The sequence below is a fragment of the Agelaius phoeniceus genome, chromosome 6, assembly GCF_051311805.1.
Source record: "Agelaius phoeniceus isolate bAgePho1 chromosome 6, bAgePho1.hap1, whole genome shotgun sequence".
NCBI classification, from domain to species: domain Eukaryota; kingdom Metazoa; phylum Chordata; class Aves; order Passeriformes; family Icteridae; genus Agelaius; species Agelaius phoeniceus.
Window position 1 is genome coordinate 11,998,023 of NC_135270.1, and position 26,689 is coordinate 12,024,711.

Genomic DNA, 26,689 nt, shown 5'->3' on the forward strand with positions numbered 1-26,689 from the left:
TCTTTCCAATCATTTTTATGAGATATTTCATTTCAGAGCTCTTCACATTTTGCCTAATTTGAACTCTGTGACATTCTCCCTCAAATACAACCACTTGTTCAGACCATTGGATACAAATATGAGCTGCAGGGGAAGTCTCATTGTTTGCCTTAGAAAACTGTCTTTATCCAAGAATTTACACATCTTTTACAACACAAGATCCAACCCCAAACTTGGTGTATGCTTATTCCACCCTATATACCCAGCTACTCCTCATTTACTCTCCCAGACAGACCAGATCCAGTATTTTTTCTGTTAGCATATCCATCAATTTTGGAAGAACTTGTTGAACTCAAGGCCCTGTCTCTGTAATATAATTTTTCCCTGCTCTAATCTTAGAATAAGTGTGATGATGGCTTGAACTGAATAGCAACTGAGTGATGTATTTCATGGTTTGTCTTCCTGCTTTATTGTGAGTGTGTTAATGGCTGAGAGCTGAAGGGAGTGGGGGGAAGCTGTGGGCTGACCCAGTGTGCACTACAGAAACCTCCTTTGCTTAGGAAAGCAGCTGAGGAGGGTGAAGAGATCCTGTTGGAGCAGAGAGCTCAGGGGCAGGGGGTGCTGAGAGCACTGGGCTCTGATGGGATTTTGGGAAGATGGGGAAGCCAGCAGCAGAACTGTGCAGCATTCAAAGCCTACAATGCAGTAACACTGGTGCTGCTGTGGAGCAGGTGCTGCAGGGACAGGAAAAATTGATCAGAGCATGGACTGAGATTCTGGGAGGAGGGATCAAGACCTTTAGGAATTCAGGGATCAGTAGCTTGGTGCTCACAGTGTGACTTTTCCTTCCTCTCCTCATCCAGTTGTTTTTGATTTTTTTTTTTTGGTAATTTTTATTACTTTGGTTTTTGACTTTTTTCCCTTTCCCCCCTTACTTTAAATTCTTATTGAGTGCTTTGTAAAATGCAAATAGAACCCCACAGTATTAGGAAGCTTCTTGAGGCTTTTTGTAAAGGATTTAGTCTGCAACTTTCCTATGTTCTGTAGGCCCTGAAAAGGCTTATTAACATTTTAATTTCCTGATCAGATATATGGGTTTTCCAAATGAATAATTTATTATGGCACTGTAGATGGCACTTCAAATGAAATTACTTTGAGCATCATTTCATTTTTTACTTTGTCATGTCACTCTCATTTTCCCCCAGGATGTCATAAGAAGGAATCTCTTGTTTATCAGTGTTCACACAAGTGTGAGTGAGGAGGATTTCCAAAAACCCCTGAACCATATTATTAACGTTTTAGTAGAGCACAGTAGCATATTTCCATATTCAGTTGAATGTGCCAGAATTTTGTTTGGTATTTTTATCTGTATTGTGCCTCACATAGATCTAATTATGACTTTTTCTGGCTAGCACCAACTGTGATTAGACACTTCCAGAAGTTATTTTGTGTATCTGAATAAATAGTGTAGAGTCAGTAAAATGATAAATGTGGGATTCCTACCCCATGGCCCCAGATTATCTCTGTATGCTCTGCTCCTTGGAAAAAAATTACATAATAGGGAAAAAAACCCAAACCATAGTAGAAGATAAAACATGACTGTACTTAAATAGTAAACCAAGTGTTTCAACAACTTTGTTTAAAGTATTGCATTGCAAACTTATGTTTTCCATAAGTTACATTGCAGACATTGCAGACTTATGTTTAAAGTGTTGCATTTAGACCTGAATCTTCATATTCAGGAATCCTGTAAATAAATACTGACACAGAAGAACTGTTATACATAGACTCCTTTACCTATTATAGTCCTATAAAGTGATTTAGAAAAGCAAGTTTTAGCACATGAACAGACTTCTTTAAGAGAAAATGTAGAAAGCCTTTTTTGTGAAGTTGTTTCTTTGCTGAATTTTAGAGTATGAATTACTTTCCTTTATACTCCACAAAATCAGATTACAGTAACAGCTACTTACATCTCTGGAGTGTAAATATCTGAAATCTGATTCTAACCTTGCCATCTGTGTTTGGTTAAAAAAGAACTATACAAAAAGTAAAAAAAAGGTATAAGAAGTATTTGCACAGGCTGTTTTTTTAAATGTATTCAAATTCTTGTATGCTGAAATGGATGCTGATTAAAAGGTTGAAATAGCAATATTGAAAATGTAAAATTGGTAAAATTAGAATCTTACAGTTATGTTCAGGAAATTTCAAAGTGGAGTTTTTTTAAATTCATTTGGGATATCAGTTAAAATAATTCCAAAGGATGGTTGCAGAAGGAAGATAACTTATTGAAAAGAGTAATCCTATTTAGTAAATAGGACAGGGTTATTTTTAAAGCTGGGCAAGTAAACATAATTTGTTAGAACTGAGAAGCTGCCTAATTTTTTTAACATTTAAGACATTGATTCAGGGTACAAAGCTGAGTATGGTTTTGGCATCCTGATTTTTATACCTTCCTTGAAAAATAAATAACAAGTATTTTCTCCAAGACAGTTGGGAAGTCTCTTTCAGTTCGGTGTGTTCAAAAGACTGTTTGTTTAACATAGAGTGTTTATTTGAAGTCTGATCTTCTCTTCCTATGCAGAAGCTGGCAAAAGTCAATTGTTTGCAAACAAGAAGGGGAGTTGCTGATGAGCAGGAAACTTTCTCCCTGCCAGCTGCCCAAGCTTTTTTCAAATTTCTTGACTATTATGCCAACTGTTGAGTAGGGAGTTACTTGAACTTTTTTTAACATTCATTGTTGTTTTCTTGTCTGTTATTTTTTTTAAAGACTTTTGCAAAAGCACTGTCCACCCAGCAAAAATACGGTGTTTGTCCAGGAGTGTGTTATGTCCCAAACTTCTGTCTGGAAGGAAGAGTCCTGAGGTGCAGCTGTTCCAGCCAAGCTGCATTCATTGTATCAGTAACTTATCTAGATAAAGTACTGTGGGAGTTGGAATCCTGCTGAAAGGTGGGGGATGATGGTATGAAAATGGTTCTTCAGGAGCAGCTGGCACTTCACAGGTGAAGGGCAGAAAAGCTTTTCAAAGGACAGCTCCTGCCTGGGCAGAAGTTCCCACTCAGGCTCTCGGAGATGAGAGATGCAAGGGCAGCAGAGTCACGTTGTAGCTTTGTACAGAGCTCTGCAAAGTGCCAGTGAGTTCATTGCCACTGGGCACGGAGGTTTTGTTCTCAGAAGTGGCCTTCAGCATGAGGCAGCACATTGCAGGACAGTTTTCCAAGGATAACACTGAGTTTGTGGCATTTGGCATGTTTCTTCAGAAGGGTTGGATGCTGGGGGAGGCTTGGCTGACCAAATCCCTGGTTAGAGGATTAGGGGGACACTGCTGCTGCAGCTCAATGGCCTCTAAGCTGTGGTGCTGATTGTAACATCCCTATTCATTCCTCATTCTGCTTCCCTTTTCTCCATTGCCTTCCTCTTCTGCTTTTAATCTATTTATCTGTTTTCATTTCACTTGGCACTGATACCACTTCAGTGGATGAAGTTCATCCCTAAATGTGAATTTTCCCCACAAGATCTGTTTTAGAGTACCAGTGGCTAACCTCCCTTCAGAAAAAAACACCAACTTCAGTGGATTTAGTGGAATGAGATATAGCATGTTTTGCCATATTCCCACTTTACCTTAATTAAAATACAAGCTAGAATATGTTCCCTCCTTTATTTACAAAGCACAGAAGTGATTTCTGGTAGCCAGGAGCAAGGAAGGTGTTGGCCTGCCTAGAAGAATACCTGTTGCAATAGTGGGAAGGATGAGCCTGCAAGTAAGATGCCAGTCTATGATTTGGGTGGTAATGATTGAGCCTGTTTCTTGTACATCCCTTTCTTTTGCTCTGCAAATTACAAAAATCAAATACCAAGACATTCAGGATTTTGGACCATCCCAAGTATTTCAGATAGTCCTGACTGCAGTGCCATCACATTTGGGGGAAGATTGAAATGCTACCTTTTTTTTTTTTTTTTTTTTGCTAAATTCAACAAATTTTTCCTGTTTACAAAGAAAAGAGCCTGAGGGTTGCCTTATCCCATTATTTGCTGCATCCTTGATGATACTGCCAGCCTCCAGAGTGGCTGCTGTTCAGATTGCCAGGATTGTTGGATTGTTGTGTGCATCTCTTTGACCTGGTTCAGGTGAACTGACTCTGAGCTGTGCCAATTGCACAAAGAGTGTCCTTGGTCATGGTGGGAATCCTGTTTTCATTCCCAAACATGCCAGCATTTTGTCTAACCTTTAGTGGCCATAGGCTGCAATAAAGTCTTTACTCTCTTGAATAAATCAGAATTAAATGCTCTTTATGTGAACTTCCATGTGCAGACTTTAAGATGCACATGGACTGTGATCTGCTGGTGGGGGTTGGACAGATTTTTTTTTCAGAATTTTGTGTATTTTAGGCCTATCAAAGAAACATTTTTCTTTCTAGGTGTTGAATATTAGCTCTCCTTTGGCTTCTTGTTCTCTTTTGTTTCAGCACTGACTTCTGTATAGGTACTATGTTAACATGGAGATATCTTCTGTAGTATTTTCTGTCTTCTGGCATCAAGATTTCTGTAGTAATGTTTATAAAGGTACAGGGTGGCCTCAGGTACATTTCTGTTCCCAATATGGAACATGAGTTTTCTTCGTGCTCCCATGAAAAGCATTTCCAAAACACCTAAATGTGACAAGAATCCTGAATAGTTTAAAACTCCTGCAAGGTTCAAGTTAAGAACCTTGCTATAAAAAGAATTTTACTTCAGAGCAGATTTTAGTGATGTCTTTAGCACTGGGTCCTGTTTTGAAAAGGTTCAGAGGTTCTTTGCTCTGCCACCTGCCTGTGCATCTTTCACACTGACAGTGTGTTCCTAACTCTGAACATGTAAAGTTGTATTTCTGAACACTTGAAATTGTCTTGCCTTTACATCATCTTTATATCACTTCTAGATTTACAGTGGTCATTTTAAGCAATTTTCCATGGCATAACTACTGATGTTCTTTGTGATCTGTTTTTCTTCTTCAGGCCTGGAAATGATACCTTTTGTAGCAGATCACCAAAGTGCTTCCATTCAGAGCTTTGCATGTTAACAATACTTGGTGCTCAGATGATGCGTTTTTACCAGGGGTTTGTGAGTGAAAAGACAGAGTGTATCACAGTCCTCATTAATTTGGAATGTAAGTTACATGAACAGCTTGCTTCTGGAATTTCAAGGGCGAGCAAGAGATGGCATGTGACCTTTCATGGGGAAAGATTTATATAAGAAGGGAGTTTAGGGTTCAGGAACCAGCAAATTATGCCAGAATTTTAATGTGTTGCATGTTTGTACTGTTTAAAGAAAAAGATGGGAAAAGGAGAAGGAGAAAGAGGGCAGATGAGAGGAAGTTAGCTGGGAAGAAAAGTTGCTTGTCCCTTAGTAGCTTAAGGTATAGACTGGTGTTCAGAATTCTTACAGGCTGAAATTTGGGGTTTGGTCTTGGCAATTCACTTGGTGTATGTACTATACATGGGCAAGAATGTAATGTCGGAAAATTTGAAGCCTAATTTATTTTGTGGTCAACTGTGATTCTTAATGGATTAGGGAGTTAAGCCCTCTTAAAGGCAGCATGACTATTGGATGAGGATGATAATGATTATTTGAACCTGGCACCTTTAGTGAAAATGAAAATGCAATTCATTGCTGTAGGTGCCAAATTACAGTTTTGAAAAACGGCTGCAATGTGTTTACAACTTTTGTACTTCACTTTATGCAACAAAACTTTACAACAAAATGAAAGAATTGCAATTCAATTGAAATGCAAGAATAGTTTTGCTTTTGTAGGAATCACTCTTGTATTTGTGGGGTTCCCCGTGGCAGGAAGGAATGATGCATCTGACTCCATGTTCTTAGAAGGCTAATTTATTATTTTATGATACTGTATTATATTAAAGAATACTATACAAAAGCTATACTAAAGAATACAGGAAGGATACTTACAGAAGGCTAAAAGATACTAATGAAAACTCAGGACTCCTTCCAGAATCCCAACACAGCTTGGCCCTGATTGGCCAGTGAGTGAAAGCACACCAGAAACCAATGAAACAATCTCCAAACACATTCCAAAGCAGCAAAACACAGGAGAGAAGCAAATAAGCCAATATTGTTTTCCTTTTTCTCTGAGGCTTCTCCTGGGAAGCTGAGAAAAATCCTGGGCAAGGGGATTTTTCCAGAGAATATGATGGTGATGAATGACCATTAAGATAATATGAGTGTTTAATAATAATAATAATGGCAATAGTTTTGTTGGAAATAGGTCTCTTGTTACTGCCAGGTATATTTTGTATATATAATTAATAATGAGAGAAATTCCTGTTTTACATGGACCATGCTGTTAATGTGCAGTTGTGCTCTGCTCACACACACAAATACTGCATTTAGTAGATTGTTAGCTGAGTGATGTCTGGAGTGCATCTGAGTTGAAGTGGTTTCAAAAACCTCCAGAAGCTTCTGTCTGACTGCTCTGAATTCAGGGAGCAGTGCTGGCCATGGGCTTTCCACCATGTGGTGGTGATGGTTTTGGTGATGATGGCTTTTCCACCCATGGTTTTGGGCAGCTTGAGTGTTATTTGGAAGGACACCAAAAGACAAATATTCTTTCATTGCTGATAGAGAGGCTCTTCCTGGTGGCTGTGGCTCTCTGAAGCCATTGACACGGCAATGAACTATTTTTCCAGTTCAGAAACAAGGTGTCAGTGTTAATGAGTTAATCAGTTCACAGAATCATTTAGGTTGGACAAAACCTTTGAGATCATCAAGTCCAGCTGTGACCCAACGCCACGGTGCCAAGCAGACCATGGCACTGAGTGCCACATCCAGGGATGGTGACCACACCACCTCCCTGGGCAGCCATTCTGGTGTCTAAGGACCCCTTCTATGAAGAAATTGTTCCTAATGTTCTTAAAACCTCGGAAATCTTGGTAGGTCTATAGAGCATATACTATCAGGCACAAGCTGAGGAGGCTGCTACTGATGTTCACTGTGTGCATGTTTTTAATGTGGTGTCACATTTGTTTAATTGGCTTTAGTTAACAGGAATTTCACCAGAATACTGAGGGAATGTCCTTTGAGCGTTAAGAATTAATAGAAGGGGCTTGAAAGAAGACTAGCTACACAGTGAAGGAAATGTGATCAAAATGTGAAGTTATTAATGGAAAAATCTGAATCACCTTTATAATTTTTTTCCTCATGTGGTTTCAATATTTTTGCAAAGATGTCAGTAGTTATCAGTAGCATATATTGAAACAAATGATAGTTGTTGAAATCCCATGACCTGATATTTTTTTGTTTCTTCCTGTTGTGCTAAAGCAGTCAAGAATGCAAATTCACTTGGGTGTTGAGTTGCAGCCACCTCTTGAATAATCTGTTATCTTCAGACACAACTGCTGTGCTGAAAGTTGAATGATTTAATAAAAGTCAGCTGAAGGCAGATAGTGTCCACACCCCCTCACCCCAAACCATGGGATTTAGGGACTTACTGTAATTCTGCTGTTATTTTGCTGATTGGATTGAAAAATGTCAACAGAGAATCAACAGTAATTGCAGTATAAAGTATTGGGAAAATGTGGTGAGCATATGGTACTGGACTGGGTTTGTTATTAAAGGAAGTGCAGCTGCTGCATCTTCTCTTGCACAGGAGATTCTTTCAAGTGCTCTGGGTCTAAACTTTTCCCAAAGAAGGCAACTTGCAGTTTGGGAACTTTTGTAATTGAAAAGAATAATTTTATTTATTTTTCAAATTTATCAAATTACAATGTTTGCAATCACAAGGTAGAATTCATAGAAAACTCTGAGATCATGAAGAATTGCCCTAATTTTGAAGGAGTGCAGATTCATTTAAAAAAGTAAACCCAACAATCCCTCCAAGCCAAACCAAATTTTAGTGAGATGGAAAGAGTGTTTCTTACCTATCTGTATTGTATTCAACTTAAGAAATCATGTGAAATATTTAGATTTTATGCATTATAAGTAGATTTGTAATCTGTATCACAGGACCTTTTTGTTGAAGGATTAACAGTGCTCCTTCTGTTGGTGTTTTGGTTTTTTTTACTCATATCTGATGGATGTGAATACTTTTCTAATACTTATATCTTGAGCACAGAACTATTCACTTCCCTTTTTTTTTCCCCTTTAAGATGTTGCATTTCTGTGATAGATCCTTCACGTACTGTTCCATGAACTTTTTAAAAATTTTAGTCTTTCTCTGTATTTAAGTCAATGGTTTCCTGAAGATTCAGCTTTACTGCTGTGGGCCTCAAGTTTGACTGTTTAACACCTGGAGTGTTTGCAAGGCTTCTGTGAGCTGTTCAAAACAGAATCCTTTTCTAAATTTTTTGAGAACTCAGATACCAAATCAGTTGGGCCTGAGCTAGAGGTAGACACAAAGTATTTTTGGTTTCCAGGTATTTTCCCACCAGTGGGGACAGGCTGGGTCTGGGGACACAAGGAGGGACCTGGTGCCTGCACCTCTTGGAGGGAGCTGCTCCCTGGGAGGTGTGGAGTGGTTTCTCCTTGGTCCCAGAGGTGACCTGAAGTGCAAGTTTAGGCAGCATGAGAAGTTTGTGTGGCTTTCAGAAAATGCTCAGCAGCACATCATTTTCTTCAGGGAAATCCCTATGGAGGTTTAGAATCCTTCTTGAAAGCAAAATGGAATTACATGCAGGAAACTCTTACACTGGTGGCCAGCATTAGTGGCCTTCTAAGGAAAGCAACCTGAAAAACCTGATAAGCTTTTGACATAAAGGAGAGAATATTAAAGACTTTAAAAAATTTACATCTCTCAATTCTGAATTAAGAGCTTCCTATACTGTGATGTAGGGAGAGTCTTTGTAGCAGTCAAGTAAAAGGAGAACTAGAAGGATTGATAGCTTCAGAATATGATGAAGTAGAAGAAATTTTGAGCTATTTTCTTGGATGTCATTATTTATAATTGTAGTTGGTAGTGTCAGAGGTCTCAGTCTCTTGTAAACTGAATTCAGAATTTAAACAAGTCACCTGTGCTTGCACAGAGAAACTTTGGGAGCAAATGCATAGCAGGGACTGTTTGCTGCTGTAACTCTGATTATTCCTTTTCCAGAAGTCTGGATAGCTCTGTTCAGCTCAGTCCTGCCCTTTCTTCAGGCTGAGCTCTGCCTGGAGGGTGTTTGTGCTCACCCCTGCCTTGGGTGCATTTGTTTGCTGTCTCCTTGTGCCACCTGCCAGCTCTAGAACAACTGCAGGAAGAAGAGATTTGACAGAGATATGGCTTAGGATAAGCAGATAATGTGAACTGGAACTCGGCAAGGGGAGGAGTTCTGACATTGAGTCAATGAAGGAGCAGCTCCTTTGTGCAGTCACCTACTCCACAGTCCCTGCTCCTGTCTGCATAAAGGAATGGAAATGCTTTGGTAGAGTACATGAGGGGAGCACTTAACAGTGATCAGTGACTGGTGACCCTGTTCAGTTGTTCAGTCTAACAGGGAGCTCCTTTCCCTTACACAAACTGCACCTGGAGCCATGTCTGAATTTGTTCCTCAGGCTCTGGCACATCCTGGCTCTGCCTTCTGAGCATCTCTGCAGCTCCTCTAGAATGTGACACTTGCTTTGGCTTTGACTTGCTGACCTGCTGCACAGAGCTCCCAGCTAACCCTGTGTGAGGGCAGTCTGTGAGCAGGCTGCCCTTGGCAGCTACACTGTGTGCTACCTTGGGGCTGAGATTGCTTTTGGGACTTGTACTCCTTGTAGTTTGTATGGCCATTGTACCAAGAACATCTGCTCTGAGATTATTCCCAAGGGACAGTCACAGAATGTTAGGTGTACATATGCACAAACTGGAGGAAATTCTTCCTACTGACCCATCAGATTGTGCTGCCCAAATGTCTTGTAAGGTGTTTTGTGGGTTTTAAGATAGCAGCAAACTCAAACTGTAAATTTGCAGGAAGCTTAGAGGAAGCCTATTTTTTTCTCTCTGTAACACTGATTTATGCTAGCAGACTTGAGTTTTGTCAGACAGAAAATGGTTTTTTATGGTAAAGCCAGGAGAGTAATGTATTCACTGCTGCTGCTTGGGTGTCTGCAGAGGAGGCAGCACATATGGACTGCTACTACTAATGCATCAATTGGACTGCTTCATACTATCAGAGTACAGCTTTGAGAAGATCTTTCAGAAGATTGTCTTTAACAAGAAAATATTTAACAATTTTAATGCTTAACCTCAACATTTTGTGATACAACTTTACAGAAAAGATGATTCAATTAGATTGCACAGGTCAGCTATTAAAAGGTGTTTTAAATGGTTGCAAATTTCAACTTTGCCATTGATGTATGGACAGACTGAAGAATGAGACACCCTGGAGAGGAGCCCTGTGGAAAAAGGGACCTGGGGCCATTGAAGTTACAGCTTCTTCATGATCTCCTCTCTGGTGACCAGCAGCAGGATCTTGATGGAATGGCCTCAAGCTGAGTCAGGGGAGGTTAGGTTGGATATCAGGGAAAGGTTTTTTCAGGATTTACTGCAGGATTTCAGAAGGTGAAAAGCAAAATTGCTGTTTGTCCATGCATTCCTGGACCGTTCAGGATGACGCAGCGCTACAGTTGTGGGGTATTTGTGGTGTTTCCAAAATTGATCTATAGCACCGTTGCTTCCAAAAAAAGGAACATGTAAAAAAAGAAGGCAGTTGCATCAGAAAAGTTACCAGAAATTGCCAGCTTTACTTCACATCTTTCTGTGTGGAAAACCACTGCTGACTTGTCCAAGGAAATCAGTGAGAAATACTGGAAAGAGCTAGTGTGTCCTGGATTAATCATGTGGAGTTCTAATCTGCAGATTTATGTCCATCTATAGGCTTCTTTTGGAAGACTGCTTCTTGAGAAACTATTGCTTTCTTTTTTAAATATCACATATCCATTATATTAAACTCACTGCTGTTTATAGAGAGAGACCAGAATTATCAATAATCACCTGTCATTTTGAAAACACAAGAGGTAGAGGCTGGATGCCACTTGGGTCTTCATTTCATGTAGCGATTCCTGGTGTTACTGCTGGAAAATGTGAAGATTGTGTTTATTATATGAGTTGCAAGACACATTTGAGGAGTGTGTTCTGCCTCTTGTGGTGAAAAACTTACTAATATATGGTATATTTTGAAAATATTCTCAAATGTATGGTGATTTCAATTCCACTAGTTTGCCTTTAAATAATTGAATTTTATCTTTCAGCAGGACCAACAGAAGGTTTGGGGAAAATAATACAAAGATTTCCCCAGAAGGACTGGGAAGACACTCCTTTTCCACAGGGAATAGAGTTGGTAAGTTTGCATTACATGTTGCAAGTCTTAGAATTTCTTTCACGTGCATTTGGAAGATAAATCTGCCTTCATGTAATGATCTGCATTGTTTAACCCAACAGGGCATGGATAGAAATTAGTGAGCACAGGGGATAGATTATAGGTTTAAGAATAACAATTTTGGCTAACAGAAGATAATTTATTCTGGTATGCACAGCTAAGTAAATATTCCTCAAATATAGAAAATGTCTGCTGCAAATTTATAAACTGTGTTTAAAATAAATGGTTATTTGTGCTCCTATGTTTTGTGAGCAGCCTTCAGATGGCAGATGACTTCTCATTGTCACGTTCAAATAATTACAAAATTATGCATATTTGCATAATGTAGATTTAAAAATAAATTAATATAATATCCCAATAAACTGGACTTATTAAAATGATCAGCAAGGCTGGTGTGCAAGGGATCTATTTTAAACAGGGAATTCCAAAGGTGCTGCTTTTTTTCCCCTTCCTTGGTCTCTTCTTGTGGGATGCAATGAAAAGGTGGATCAGGGATTGACTCAACATCTTGTCTCTAAAAATCCCGAAGAGAAAGGAAGGACTGTGGTCATATTCTGAAATGAGGTTTCTGAGAAGTCAGAGTGAAACTTTTACTGGTGTGAACTGGGACAGGATGAGCTATGGGAGGACATGGGCTCTACGAAATGTTGCAATAGGAATCTTTACTGTGGGGCAAAATCAGCTGCAGAGGACAAAGGCACCAACTGTTCACTGCATTTATTGCACAGCCAACAGAGCAGGCTTTTCCCAGGCTGGCATCTTTCAGGCAGTGCTCAGCTCCCTGCTCTGTGCTCTCATGAAGGACAGGAAGGGGACTGGGCTTGGCTGCTCCCTCCCCGAGAGGCGCGTTCGCTCCCTGAGCTGGCGGCCGCGGGCTCCTTTTCTCCTCCTCCCTCTGGGGTCTCATTTCAGGGCTTGCCATGCCCTGCTGCTCTTTGGGGTGAGCAGGATTTCTCCCCCCTGTGATGGGGAATTGCAGCCTCTTGGTGCGCTTGCATAACCCCAGGTTTGGCAATGCTGAGCTCTGCTGAAATGGGGAAGCTCCGAGGTTCAGCCAGGAGGGTTCATCCTGCCTCAAACAACCCCAGAGGCTGAGTCATGGTGAGGTTTACTCTGTGCCACAGATCCAAATCTCAGATCTTCCTGACCTTGTTCAGAGAGAGCAATGGGTCTGACTAGCTGGGAAGATGTGAAAAATAAACAAATAAAATATATAGGCACGCCTTCTCTTGAAGCAGTGAATCTTAATCTGTGCCCAGGTGTTATCTCCAATTTTAGCTTAATTGTAGGATTTTAGCACTACAAGAAACACCTTTCTAAAGAAATTTTTTTTTAATGGGACAAAACATTATTTCTGTATTGATTCTCAAATGACTCATTAGGCCAAGCTATTAAAACTTTAAACTTTCCAAATAAAACAAAATCTTGACAATTTAACAACATCAATTCAGCCAGTTGGCAAAATCAGTCAAGTTTTGATCTGCTTTCCAAGTGTGGTAAATAAAATTTTAGTTAATGAAGATTGAGGAGTTACAGATAGTGCAAAGATCAAGTATTGAAGTAAATCACTTATGAAAGTCAGATGTTGGCAAGAATTTTTTTCAAGGTTTTGGATGAATCTAACAAGAATCAACATTAATTCATGGAAAGGAAAGAAGAAAAGCAGTGTTACCATGTTCTGTCACCTTAAGATTTAATATCAATAAGGGGGTAATAGGCAATCCTTAAGGAAAAAGAAATGGGGAAAAAGGTAAGAATAGATGAGTTGACAAATGTATATGAGACTGAAGAAAGACCTATTTATTAATAGCACTTAGTTCTATGACAAGTTTGAGTTAATATCCTCTTAAATACTTGCTCTTCTTTGAAAGATCTGTATGGTTTCTATTAAATGGAAAAAAAGCCATGGTTTGTATCTGAAAAACATGTCAAGCTCTCTTCACTGTGTTCTCATGAAGGAAAAAAGCCAAAGCTTTTCATGCTTAATGATAGGATTGAAGGGAGATTTTTTTTGAGCCCAGTTTTGCTAAACAGGCACCCATGGTATAAACTGGGTCTACTGGACCTGCCCTTGACTGAGTGAAAGGGATCATTTTGAGAACATCTTCTCTAGGAATGATGACTCAATTTCACCTTTCACTTTGACTCTATTCTGTAGTTTCGGTAGTTTGACACAAATACAGAGAATTGGGTCATTATAAAACGTGATTGCAGTCTGAATTTCACTGAAGGGTGTTGTGTTTGGTGTATGTGTGTTCTGGATTAAAGGATTAAGAGTTATTCAAACTGTGTCTGTTTTTATGTGAGCAGCACGATAGCTGTGTTCTGGTCACAAACACATGGGCTGGGAGTAAACACATTGTCCAGAATTCAACAGAAATGTACTCTATTCCATTTTATTCAAGTACTTTAATTTGTCTTGTTCAATAAATTGTGTGTCTGCTGGTTGCCAGTGGTGAGGAAAGCCACGAGTCTCTGCTGAGGGAATGATGCTGTCAGGAGGAGTTTGGTCAGTGTTTTCTTACTCCTCTTACTTGTCTGCATCCCCTGAAATTAGCTAAAGAGATTAAGAAAAATCTTTTTGCATTTGCTACTTCACTAAAGACTTCACAGCTTTAAACTTTTTTCTGTTTGTAACTGAATGCAGAAACTTTGATAAGCCACCTGCAAATTGCTGTGAAACATACCTGAAGGTTTTTGCAATGGATTATTGATAATTACAGTAGCTGTTAAGGGCCTGAAGACTTTTTTACCATTTGTTAAATTGTGCGATGTAACTGTGAATAAGATACAATATTTCTTAATGTTGATATATCATATATATTGAGTGTTACTTCAGAAGCAATAAAATGCACTTCTTCCATTTGTTAGAACATTTTGTGGGCTATTCAAGAGAAATGTAAGGAACAATTTAGTTTAGAATCTGAGCATCTTCATTTTACTGACCAAGAGCAGTCCATCTGCAATTTATAGACAAATGCAAGTCAGAGTGAGTTTCTTCCAGTTCCATGGAAGTAAGATGACTTTGAGGGGTAAAGGGAGATTTATTCTCATTCTTAATAAAATATTTGGCTCAGAAAAGCATTTCAGTCACTGGTTTTTGAAAGAATGCAGTTAGAACACCCCAATCTGAGAGCTGCCCCCCATGATATTTTAAATGCACATGTTTGGGTATCCTTCTCCATAGTCTGTTTGTTTCTGAGAAGTTTTTTCAGATGCAGTTTAAGTGTACAAATAACCCTGTAAAGTCAGCTGAGGCATACAGAGCAGTGTCAGGTTAGGACAATCAAACTTCTTGATCTTGCTTGTAGAAAGAATGCTGGAGAGTGTGTGTTGGTTGAATGAGTTAGCTTTACATTTCTGCATATTTTTCTTATTTCTAATGCAGTTTTAATTCCACTGTGTAACTTTCTAGACATCATAATTAGTTACACATCAGAGGAAGCTTTGCTATGTAATGTTAAATTGTAAAGTCATTTTTGTCCCAGGGCTAAATTAGCTAAACTAATTCACCTGCATTACTCAGTGTTGGGAGGCTGCTCTTAATGAGGCCAAGGGAAGTCATACCTAGAAACAGTTACCTTGTCTGGAGTTGGAACTGGATATGATGTGTTTCTGCAGTTTCTGACTAGCAGGGCAGGAAATTTCCCACTGTAACTGGTGCTGGTGTTAGCAGTAGTGTCATGATTCAGTAATTTGAATTTTAAATGTGGTCAAGTATAGAAATTAACATGTTTTTCTAGACAAGATCATCACCTATCCAAATAATGACTTCAATTATAAAATGTATTTTTAATTGGTAAAAAGTGCTGTTTATTACAACCATTTGAAGACCACTTACACAAGTTATGACACTAAGAGAGAAAGGCTGCAGGTATCCCTTTGGGATGTGTAAGTTTGCCTGCTTCCTTCTAAAGGAGGAGTTGGAGTTGCTGGAATCAGTTTATTCCTCCTTAGTGCACAGCCCTTGCTGTGGAGCTCAGCATTTCTGCACCCTGGTTTTGCTTCAGACATAAACTCTCAAGTGGACGTGGAATATGTCTTTTATGAAAACCTGGATTCAACTTTCAAATTCCAACTAACCTGAGATACAAAAAAACTCCATGAGTTTTGTAAAATGAGAGGAAGGAATGGTATTTTCAAAGTGTATTTGTGTTCTGACTGATCTGGTTGGTCTTGTACAAATTTCCACTTCATTTTTACATACATGATTTATGAGTTACAGCTCTACCTCTGAGATCTTAACTGATATTTACTTCTCTTGGAGCTTTACACTTGGAATGGGGGGGAAAAAAGCTATCACAAAAACCCCACCAAAACCCAGCTCATTTGTCTTCAAAGTTGCACTCTACTGAAGACATTTAAAAGAAGGCCAAATTTTAAAGTGGAAAAGTTTTTCAGAACTCCTAAACTTCTGAAAATTTCCACTGCAGAGTCTCTGGAAATCATTACACATTCAGTCAAAAGCAATACTTTTAAAATTCAAGTGCTGATCTTAGTTTTGTTTTGCCACCTTGGTATAAGGCATCTTTTCTGAGAAAAAAATCTGCTGCTTGACCATTTCACTACTTATTTTAAATAAGACATAAGAGACAACTGGGGCTGCAGATTAGACAGTTAAGGCCTGAAGTGATTAAAGTTTTAAAGGAGTTAATCTTTAAATGCTTCAGTCTTAGCTAGCTGATCTGTAAGCCAATTTTTCTCAAACATTAATGCTTTTGAGGACCTGAATAAAGAGTTGTCTACAACATCCATTTAACCTTCAGTGCACCTGCTCAGCTGCAGAGAGTTTTGTTTGGTGGGGGATTTTTTGCCCCTCTTTCCCCTCAAATGTCTTTTACCTCTCAAAAATCATTACATATGTAATTCTTCACTGAACAACTGCACAGCAGAACTCAGTGTAGCACTTGGAAATGCTTTGTGTTGTTTTTATTCCCATATTACAGAACAGGTGCTTTCAGCACTTAGTAGGAAACAGATGATAGCAAAACTACAGAGTTTTGTTTTGTTTTTTTTGGTCAGAGTGTTTTTGGGCTCAGGTTATATTCTTATATTCATATTAGCCTCCACTAGACAACTTAGAATGCCCTTAATTTGGTGTCTTTTACAGTTGCATTTCTGCTGTGCTGTAAAACAGCTACATTCTGGTTTTAGGATCTGGTCTTACTGAATGGATGTCAGCTTCTGGATTTTGTAGACTAATGTGATAAAATAATTTGATATTGGTATCCAAGGACTTTCAAGTAGTCCTTGTGTAGTATGACTTTGTCTCACTTGAGTAAGTGCTGTCAAAGGGTTCCATTAATTTGCTTTATCCACTCTTAGTTTTGTTTTGAGTTGGGAAAATAACCACATCAGAGCACTACAGTCAACAGTTTTGGTAGAAATGGTAAAATATTGAAGTGCCATCTGTTTGGAATTTCAACTCTTTTTCAACTCTAATCTTTCAATGGAGTATATTGGAGTGTAACCTTTTTTGCATCTATCACAGTGTTTCAAGATCCACACACTTGCATTTTAAATTAAATTCTTTTCAGATTTATGGAGGAGAAAGCCATTTCTACAGGCTTGCTTAAGATGTGCAGATATTTTTAGACTCATAGAATGCTTTGGGTTGGTTTTCTTTGTTGTTCATTTCTGTCATCTCCACAGGTAATCCTTGACTGCATAAGATTGTCTTGTCCACCCAGGCTTTGTGTGTGATTCAGCATCTTTTCCTACCTCTCTAAGTTTTTCTCATCTTGTTTAAAAATTATAGGAAAGACTGCATCATGGACTTCACTCTGAGTCTCTGCTTTGGGGTTTTTGTGTAACAGTCTGCAGAAGAGATTCTGAGACCCTCAGTTAAGCCATGAGGTGTTGTAACATTCACAAAACTCTGGGAGTGTCTTGGTATTTCCACCTTATAACTTGCAGACTTGTCTGTCGTAAGTCTCTTGAGAGACCCTGCTTTTTCTGAAGGTTCTGAATTTTAAATATTAAATATTTATATGTAAATGTTCAATATTAAACTTTATTGTTATAGAAATATGACTATATTTATATAATTGTTATTGTAGAAATAGAATAATTAAGTTTTGTTGTTCCTTGGTTGGTTTTTTCTAAGATCTTGAAAAACTCTTGACTAAAATGGGAGAGCAGTGTACATCTCAAACACACGATGTGAAAATGGGCTCTATCTCCAGAAGCCAAAACTGAAGAGCAGAAATCCTATTGTTTTGTATTTGAGAGCAGAAATTATGGGGGAAAATTATGGTTTTAATTATTTTCAACTTTATGATTAGCCTGGTTACAGATGTGCTTTGTGTTTTTAAAAAACATTAGTTTAACTTGGATGAATGCAGCACGTGACTGTGGAGTGACACATGTTCTTTAAAAGCTGAGCATGTCCTTAACATCAGAGGAGATTCTTTAGCCTCAGTGACCTATTCCACTTTGGACTAATCATCACTGATTATTTCAGAATAATTCTATATGACCACAAATCCATGGAAATTTGGGATGCAAGCAACAAACGAGCAATTTATCTGGAGAGCCCCAAACCAATGTCCATTTCTAAAGCAGTTAAAACTCCTGTGAGTGCTGCATCCTCTGGGTTTACAGCACTGTTTTTATGTTGACCCAAGCACACAGAAATGAATTGAAATGAATTTGTGTGCACTATAACATCCAGTTCTGTTGCTATACAAAACTCCTGTTTCCAGTTTTTCCATGTGCAGGTGACTGTACCTCTCTAAGTTATTTGTGTACAGTGTCTACATTTCCCCATCTGTTGTCTCCACAAATTAAAAAGTGGAGCTCAGCATGAATCAAAGAAGTTTAGCTTTTGAATAAAGGTAAGCACTGTTCTGAAATGGCCAGAGGTTGGACTTGAGAAGACTTCAGATAAATAAAATGAAGAGGATAAACTGTTCTCCTTGTCCTGTGAGAATATGGTGAGTAAATGGATTCTCTAGCCAAGGAGATTTGGGGTAACCAGCAATAAATATTTAAATAGATGGAGCACATGCTATTTAGAATGAAAATTTTGAGCAGTCTTATTTGTTTCTGATGGAGAATGACATGTGTGAGGCTAACAGTGTGACATGGAAAGGGGAATTGCTTGGATAATCTCCTGAGGTTCTTCTTAGATCTGTTAATCTGAGAAGCAAAGGCCCTGGCTCTCTTGTGTGCCTTCTCTGCACAAAGAGCCCTGCCAGGCACCAGGCTGGGACATCAGAATGGAGATGAATGAAGAAATACTGTGGAAAATGAGAAATACCATGGGAGATGAGACCTGGTCCCTGGGGGGGTTGTCAGGTGTTTCTCTCACTGTTAAGTACAGCAAACTCTGTCACTGCTGGATCACCTTTCTGTAACTGCCAGAGAGGAAGAGAGAGAGTTGGAGAAATGTAACAATCCTGAAAACCACTGAATTACCTCAGAACCACTTTGCAGTTTGTTGTTTGAAATCCTGTGTTTTGTTTCAGCTCCTTATTATGGATTATCTGTCAGCTTTCTGTAAGAAGTTGGAACTTCTTTTACTCTTGAAGTTCTGTAATTGAGACAATTATTGGACTGATGTTTCTGGGGTTTTTTGTTTGGTTGGTTTGGTTTTTCTGTGTGTTTGTGCAGGGAGCTGAGAATTGGTGTGGTTTTGGAGAAAGCCAGCCAAGAGTGTTGTGTGTTGAATTTATAACCGTATATCCAGTTGTCACAAAGGGATCCTCTCTGGGGTTGTGCAGAAAGGCAGATGATGTGCAGCTAATCAAACACAGCCTATTGGGCTGGAGACAAGATTGTGAAACTTGAACTGGGTTGTTGAATGTGTTCTGGGAATCCAGAAATAATTTATCTATGAAGTTGATTCCTATGACTGTAAATCACTTTGGAATGTTTTCTAATAGTTCAAGAAAACAGATTAATGCAAAATAAGGGTATTTTATTTTTTTTCTGAACAAATTTGTTAGTGGTTTGTTAAAGCTGATACTTTTCATGCTAAGAATTTCTAATCAGTAGTACTTGTAAATCATTATGTTCCCCCTACTCCCCAGTTTGACTGACCTTTTAGTTTGTACTCTACATAAATTTTGTTGTGTTTGGATGCAGGTTTCTTCTGCTAGCTTAAGTCATCTTAGTGGTTTTAAAGCTTGGCTTCTTAAACCATGAAAGAACTTTTCTGAAGCCTTTATACAGTGTAAATGCTTTTTAATAATAAATTGTAAAAGGGGTGTCCTAGTTGTGCTCACCAAAGAACAGAAAAGAACATTAACAAATCTTGTGATGATACTTCACAGTTTTGTGCCTTCCATGGGCCACAGCTCATTTAGTCATTGCATTATCCAGTTTGAAGCCAAGCAGAAAGATCAGTGCAGATGCCTTCTGCACTTCCCAGTTGGTGTAATTTCTGATTTCCAGATTGCATGAAGGTCAGAGTGGCTCCAGGCATGCACCTGACACAACATCCATGCAGAAAGCAGCAGCTGATGCCAGTGCTTCAGTGCCTGACTGGGGCTGTGCCATGCAGAGTTCCTGGGAAAAGACTTGGAGGCTTATTACCAATTTTTAAAATTTTCCCCCCAAAATGTAGTCCATTAGCCTCCAGCACCACCACTAACTGAAGTCTCAAACAGAGCTCAGTTTATGAACTCTGAGGTAGGGATGTTGTTTTGGTTTTGTTTACAAAGCAAACACTAAATATTGTTTCAGTACAGCATGGTGGTGCTGGCTTTTGGGTGATTTGCATGGAACTGGCAGAACCACTTTGAAATTTGCAGGTTTTGTTGTCCAACCTTTCTGGACTCTTGTCTATATCCCAGTAACATGTAACAAATTGTTTTCTTTTATACCAAACCTGGCACTTGGAGGTGGAAAAAAAATTAGTTTATGAATGAATTTCAGGGTTAGAAGATACAAAAGGCAGCTAGGCTGTTTAGATGGCCTTTTTCCTCCTGTATTCTTCTTTAGGAATAAAGTGGTATTTTATACTACCTGGTATGGTTCTGATCCTAATTTCAGTAAGGATTTGGTAAATAACTATGAGAATTTTACTGAAGAAATCTTATTTTAAGTAGAAGTCAATAAATGATAATTTTCTATATATTTGTTATAAGAGGAGTTTGGGCATGGTCATAATAAGGTAAAAGAGTAAAGAAATAATGTACTTTTATATGAAAAATACAGCTTCTTTTAAGAGGAAGAAGAGAAATATAACTATATTCAGATGTGATTTGTAAGTGCTGATTGTAGGGCTAGTCACCAAGAAGAGTTTTTGTCTTTGAGCTTCTCCTGAGTGTGGATCTGCCACAAACACGGCTTCTTGTAATGAATTCCAAGTGTGCAACCAGTGGTTTTGCCAGCAGTTTACCTGGACTGCTCCTAGCAAAGCCTTTCCTTTTTTCTCAGTCCTCATTGCTCTGTGGATGTCAGAATTAAACCAGTGCAGGCCAAAACCCTCAGAAGTGGCAGATTTTTCAGATGAGTGCTCATGGTGCAGCTGATCCATGGAGTGTTAGAACTTCATTAAATGTTGCTAAGAGAGACCTCTCTGGGGTTGCAGTGTCTGTGTTTTTCAGGGACACACTGTCAAAGCATCTCTTGAGCAGGTGCTTTTATTTAGCTGTCATGGATACCAGCACAAACTGAAAAGGAAAAAAAAATCAAAACTGGAGTCATAAATGAGGCATTTCAACTGGCTGCTAATGTGAATCAATGAAGCTCCAGCTTGCAGATTTGGACATGAGGCACTTGAGGCTTTACTTGTGGCTAAGGCTGCTTGTGTGGTGATCCTTGCAGAGTTTGTAGCTATTGCTCAGCCTGCAATTAATTAAATCTGAGCTGTGGAGTGAACCTGGGCAAAGAGGGAGAACTCTAACACGCAAGTCTTTTCTTGGATGGTGTTTGGAGCTTGAGCTTCCCTGACTGGATATCACAAGTCTTGCAGGTTTGTGTCCTTTAAAATATCACCTGCTCTCAGCATGTTTCCCTAGAAAAGAGCAAATTCCCCCTGCTCCCTGCCCTGCCCATCTTGGATTTATATTTTTACCATAAAGGTTACTGCTGCTCTAAGATACTACTGATGCTGTTGAATAAACTTTTCTGTCCGGATTTTGTCATCAAGGTGTCCCCAAACTGCTTGCACAGCTTTCCTTTACACTGGCTGGTTCCTTCCCTTAGATGTGAAATCATCTTTTATTTATGTCAACAAAAGGAGATCAGAAAAGCAGATCATGCCCTCTTACTCACCAGTATTGGTTATACTCAAGTCCAAAATGTCTTTTTTCTTTTTTATTTTTGAAAGTATATTTCTGATTTGAATCACTGCCAAGTTACTTGGACAAAAGCAACTAGTACCTATATAAAATTAGGACAAAAGCAATTTTAATATAATAGATAATATGTAGTCACACCTCTCAATAAAATGATCTGCTGTTTTACTGAGCTGCTAGTATTTCTGTTGTCAGTCTACCATAAATTATGAGGAATTTAATATAAGAAATAGCTTTAACTTTCTGCTCATATCGCTCTCCCCCTTCTCCCCTGGTTTTTGTGTCTTCAGAGCTTAATTTAGCTGTTTATCTAAGTAAAGGCATTTCAACAAAAATCCATTCTAGTGTGTGTGAAAGACTGGTAGGACAAGGCTGGGTTATGTAACTGCTTTGTGTGGATTCATGCAGTATATTACACTGGGTTATGATCAACCCAAATATTCTTTTAATAATAAAATGCCCAGTGCAGTTATGATTTTGGTGTTTTTTGTTAGGCTTACCTGTGAGCTAGGAATGCAGGGAGCATTATTCTGAAAAAACGTAAATAAATTCAAAGTTTTAATCCAAGAGAGATGATCTGTTGTTTAGTGTACTGACAGATCTATGGTGTGATGCAGTGTTTTAAAAGCAAGCAATACTCCTGTTATGTACATGGCATATGCAGAATCAACCTCACTTCATTTGTTAACTATATTGTTTCCTTTTTGACATGTGTTATAGCAGTGGACAAGAGAGATGTTCATTAAAATCACAGCTTATAAGCTTAGGATGAAGAATGAATTAGATTTAATGTCAAAATAGTGGGGTAAGAAGTGAGTACTAAAGTTACAGTGTGCATTCGTGACCTCGATGTTTTTAACATTCCTGGAATACCAGATTTGTCCACTTCTCGGCATCACCTCATGATTATTTGCTATAACTGCATACCAGAAAACCTTATTTCACAAGGATTTTCCTGCATTCTGGCCTGGTAATATACTCATAGAGACTTGTTGGCATTTGCAATTTTGAAGATTTGTTGTTGGACTATTTTCATATCTGGTTCATGTCTCGTATATTGGATTTGAGCTGCTTCTCCCAAAAAGCAGAGGAACTGGCAAGACCTCTCAAAAAGTGGGTGGAGAGTGAATTCTCCCCCTCCCCCCAATTTAAATATTTTGCTCCTATGACCAATGTGTGTTCACAGCAGCCACTTCTGCATGAGCAGATTTTCAGCATCCACAGCAAGTTATTGGATTGGCACTGAGGAGTAAAAATTACTCTGAAAAGTCACTTGCTGCTTTGGGTTATGGCTGCATCATTTATAAAAGCGTGGCTGAAGTCTCCTAGTTTGCAATTCAAGATTTGATTCTTGTTACACTTACATCCTTTTAAGTAACAATGTTGATGAGTTCTGGTCATTTTATGTCTTTCATCCAAAAGATTAGCAGCATTTCCAGCTGTGTAGTTAGAAAACTGTGGCAGTTGTAATAAATGTATATCTACAGTTTTCTCTGGGTTTGGGTAATACAATTATGAAAAATTCACATGATTTGGGAAACTTATATAACCAAAGAGTTATGAAGTGAATGGAAATACATTAAATAACAATAACTTCGTGAAGTCTGATCAGGCCTGAAAGATTGAGATCAGTTTTTTGTACTAATGTGCTTTAGCTGGAGAAAGTAACTATTTGAGTTGCTATGCCTGAGAAAAGCATTTTGCAGTAATAACTTCTGTGGAATCATATGCAATTAATAAATATTTAAATATATTTTAGCTTGGTTTAACATGAAGGCACACCAGTGTTAAATTTGGTTTATTTTGGCTGCCACAAACATAATTATATTTGTGTTTTGTGTGGCAAAGGCTAAGTAGATAGTGAAATGTTCAATAATGCATTTTCCAAAAGGTTTCAGTTTGATCCAAGGTGAACAACGATATAATTAAGGAAAATGTAATCAAATGTCAGATTTTTGTGCTGACTTTGGCTTTAGACTGCAAGAAGTATTGTGTGTAAGAGTTCAGCTAAAGCCACCTAACTCCAGCCCCTGAGTTCAGACTGAGAATTAACAGAGATAACCTAAGTGGGATGTTTTTATTGAACTATTTTTTGGTTGTTGAAATGGAAAGACAAGCAATTTAACAAAAAAAAAAAAAAAAAGGAAAAACTTTCTTTCTTTCAAAATTGCTCATTAAGCTTTCAAGAACACTTCAAAATTACAGAAAATGAGATTTTCATTGGCTCTCCTTCCTTTTTTAACTTCTTCTTTTCTTCTTGCAGGATCTGAATACATTTAATGATGCAAGTATTTTTTTAACAGTCTGTATTTGTAGTTTGTCTATGAAAAGAAATGGTTGGAAAGCATTACCTGAAAAGGAGTATTTGGTGGCATGTTTTATGTATTGGCTGAGTTTTTTTAATGAAACATTTTGAGCTTATCAGCCACTAAATAAACATCTTTTCTAAGTATTCTAATTTCATTTGTTAAACGCGTAGATGGAATCTATGCTGAAGCATTTCAGGGTGTGTAGTATGGGATAATAGTTGACATACTTCTTATATTATTAAGGTGTGTCATTATTACAGCATATGCACACCCTTTTATGTCTTATTGCTTAAATATGATAGTGCTTATAAGCTTTCCTTTTAAAGTATGAATTTACTACAGTGAGTTAGGTAACAGCATTTTTATGTGCACTCTTTCACCTATTATGGGTAATACCTTACGTCTCTGTTGCAAGAGCCTCACTAGAGTGGAAGCAGTATTTAAATGAGGGATTGAATTTAGTGGTGGTTTCTGAAGTTCAAAGAAGGAAATGTAATGACTCCTGTCTCTTCAGATGACTGGCTTTAAGTGTGGCAGAAAAGAATGTGCTGTTTCAGTTTCACAGTATGTGATGTGTGGCACTGAATGAGGCAAGAAGGGGCTGCTCAGGAGTTGTCTATCATTTCTTTTTAGTTATAGGTACCCATTCTTTGGGTTTTCCTGTTGGAGAGGCTGCACTGATCCAGAGGGAGAGGAGAAAGCCGATTCCCTAATTTGAGATGCAATCTAGAAACGTGTAAATGAGATTTGCCCAGTGCACCTACACGTTTCAGAGCCCTGTAGATGCACGTGGGGCAGGGGCTGTGCTTTCTGCTGACACTGCAAAAAGCCCCGTGGGCAGCAGGGGAGGGAGGGAGGGAGGGGATTCTGCCCCTCTGCTCTGGTGAGATCCCACTGGAACACTGCATCCACCTCTGGTTCCCTAGCACAGCAAGGACATGGAGCTGTTGGAAGGAGTCCAGAGGAGGCCACCAAGGCCATCACAGGGTTGGAGCACCTCTCTTGTAAGGAAGGGATGAGAGAACTGGGGTTGTGCAGCCCAGAGAAGGCCAAGAGAAACCTTCTGGCAGCCTTCCAGTGCCTGAAGCGGTGCTACAAGAGAGCTGGAGAGGGACTCTTTGCAAGGGCAGGTGGAGATAGGTCAAGGGGGAATGGCTTCAAACTGAAGGAAAATGGGTTTAGATGGGTGATAGGAAGATTCACTGTGGGAGTGGTGAGGCACTGGAACAGGTTGCCCAGAGCAGCTGTGGATGCTCCATCCCTGAAGTGTTTAAGGCAAGGTTGGATCGGGCTCTGAGCCACAAGGGACAGTGAAAGGTGTTCCTGTGCAGGCACTTGGGTTTAGAAGATCTTTAAGAGATGTTGTTACACTGTTGATAGTCGAGCTGATGTGGTTCAAGTGAGCCATGTTTCAGGTTCTCTTTCCTGAGTGGTAACAAGAAGTCTGGTATTGCATATGCATCTTCAGGATTCTTTTTTCATGTGCTTTAGTTTATTTTTCTCACTTAGGGAACTGAGTGCTTACCCAATTGCTTGGTATTGTAAGACCCCCTCATGTACAATCACAGAAGATTTTAGTATTGACTGTTCCAGATTCTTTGACTGTCCCCAGAGTAAATGAATTTACTTTTGAATGTTTGTGATATGTTCAGAAATTATCTGTAGAAAACAAACAATCAACCCCCTAGGTCCATCAGCCCCTATGACACATGCACAGAGCCCAGAAGAGATCTAATTTGCATCTCTTGGGGAAAACCACCCATTTATTCTTACTTTTAAAAATAGCTTATTACTTCAAAAGAGAACTGTTCTCCTATACCATGACAATTTAATTGGATTGAGAGTTTTTTTGAATCTTCCTCCTAAAAGACTTTTTACTAAGTGACTCTATTGTGTTGAGTGCATCCATTTACTTTTGTTGAAGAGCTGTTAATAGATGGATGATTTATGATCTAGCTGTAGAGAAGCTTTTCTGATTCTTTTCCAGTGTAATTTGCTTTTCTGTAGGGTTACTGGTTCTGTAATTTGATGTCTTCTGCACATTTGCTGCTTGAAAGCGAAGTTTCTGGATAATGCTTTTATAAACAGATTAAACATTTGCCTACTTCCAATAATCCTATCATGTCTTGTCTTCAGATACCCACAATTTAGAGTTATCTATTTTTATATTTTGATTACACAGAACACTTGGCATCATGTTGTCTGATACTTTCATTTTAATTTTCTGAAATCTTTTCTATCTTCCCCTCCAAAATACAGTTTTGTTCTGGGAACTTCCCCAGGAACCCCTCTGAAAAACTATAACAGAGAAGGACTTCTTAGAGGAGTTTTTTCATTTCTCCTTGAGGGATTTTACCTTTGCTCTCATTTTAGCCATTGTCATCATCAGTTTTTAGAAGCTTTCTCCTTCTGATGCATGAGGAAACATATCTTGGTAGTAATTGAGGGGATTTTCCCATTCTGCTCTGCACTGGGGTGACCTCACCTCGAGTCCTGTGTGCAGCTTTGGGATCCACAATATAGAAAAAATATGAAGTTATTAGAGAGTGACCAAAGGAGGGTGTGAAGATGAGGGGCTGGGAGGGGGGGCTCTTTGAGGAGTGACTGAGGTCACTTGGTCTGTTCAGCCTGGAGAAGAGGCTCTGAGGAGAGACCTCAGTGCAGTTACACCTTCCTCAGCAGGGTGTGAGGAGGGGGCAGGCACTGGTCTCTACTCTGTGGTGACAGTGACAGAAGTCAAGGTCCTGGCCTGAAGTTGTGTCAGGGAGGTTTGGGTTGGATATCAGGAAAAGGTTTCTCAGCCAGAGGGTGGTTGGGCACTGGAAC

The 26,689-nt window shown here is 38.9% G+C and overlaps 1 protein-coding gene across 6 annotated transcripts in view; it reads left to right on the forward strand.

Annotated features, from left to right (window-relative positions):
- Positions 1–26,689, forward strand: part of SBF2 (SET binding factor 2) — a 231,713-nt gene that overhangs the window by 33,728 nt on the left and 171,296 nt on the right. For 4 of the 6 annotated variants that reach the window (XM_077179816.1, XM_077179818.1, XM_077179820.1 and 1 more), the window contains exon 2: positions 11,180–11,268. In XM_077179816.1, coding sequence (XP_077035931.1) covers positions 11,180–11,268 — 89 coding nt within the window. The remainder of the gene's footprint in view (positions 1–11,179; positions 11,269–26,689) is intronic. The other 2 variants (XM_077179817.1, XM_077179819.1) reach the window with 1 other exon arrangement.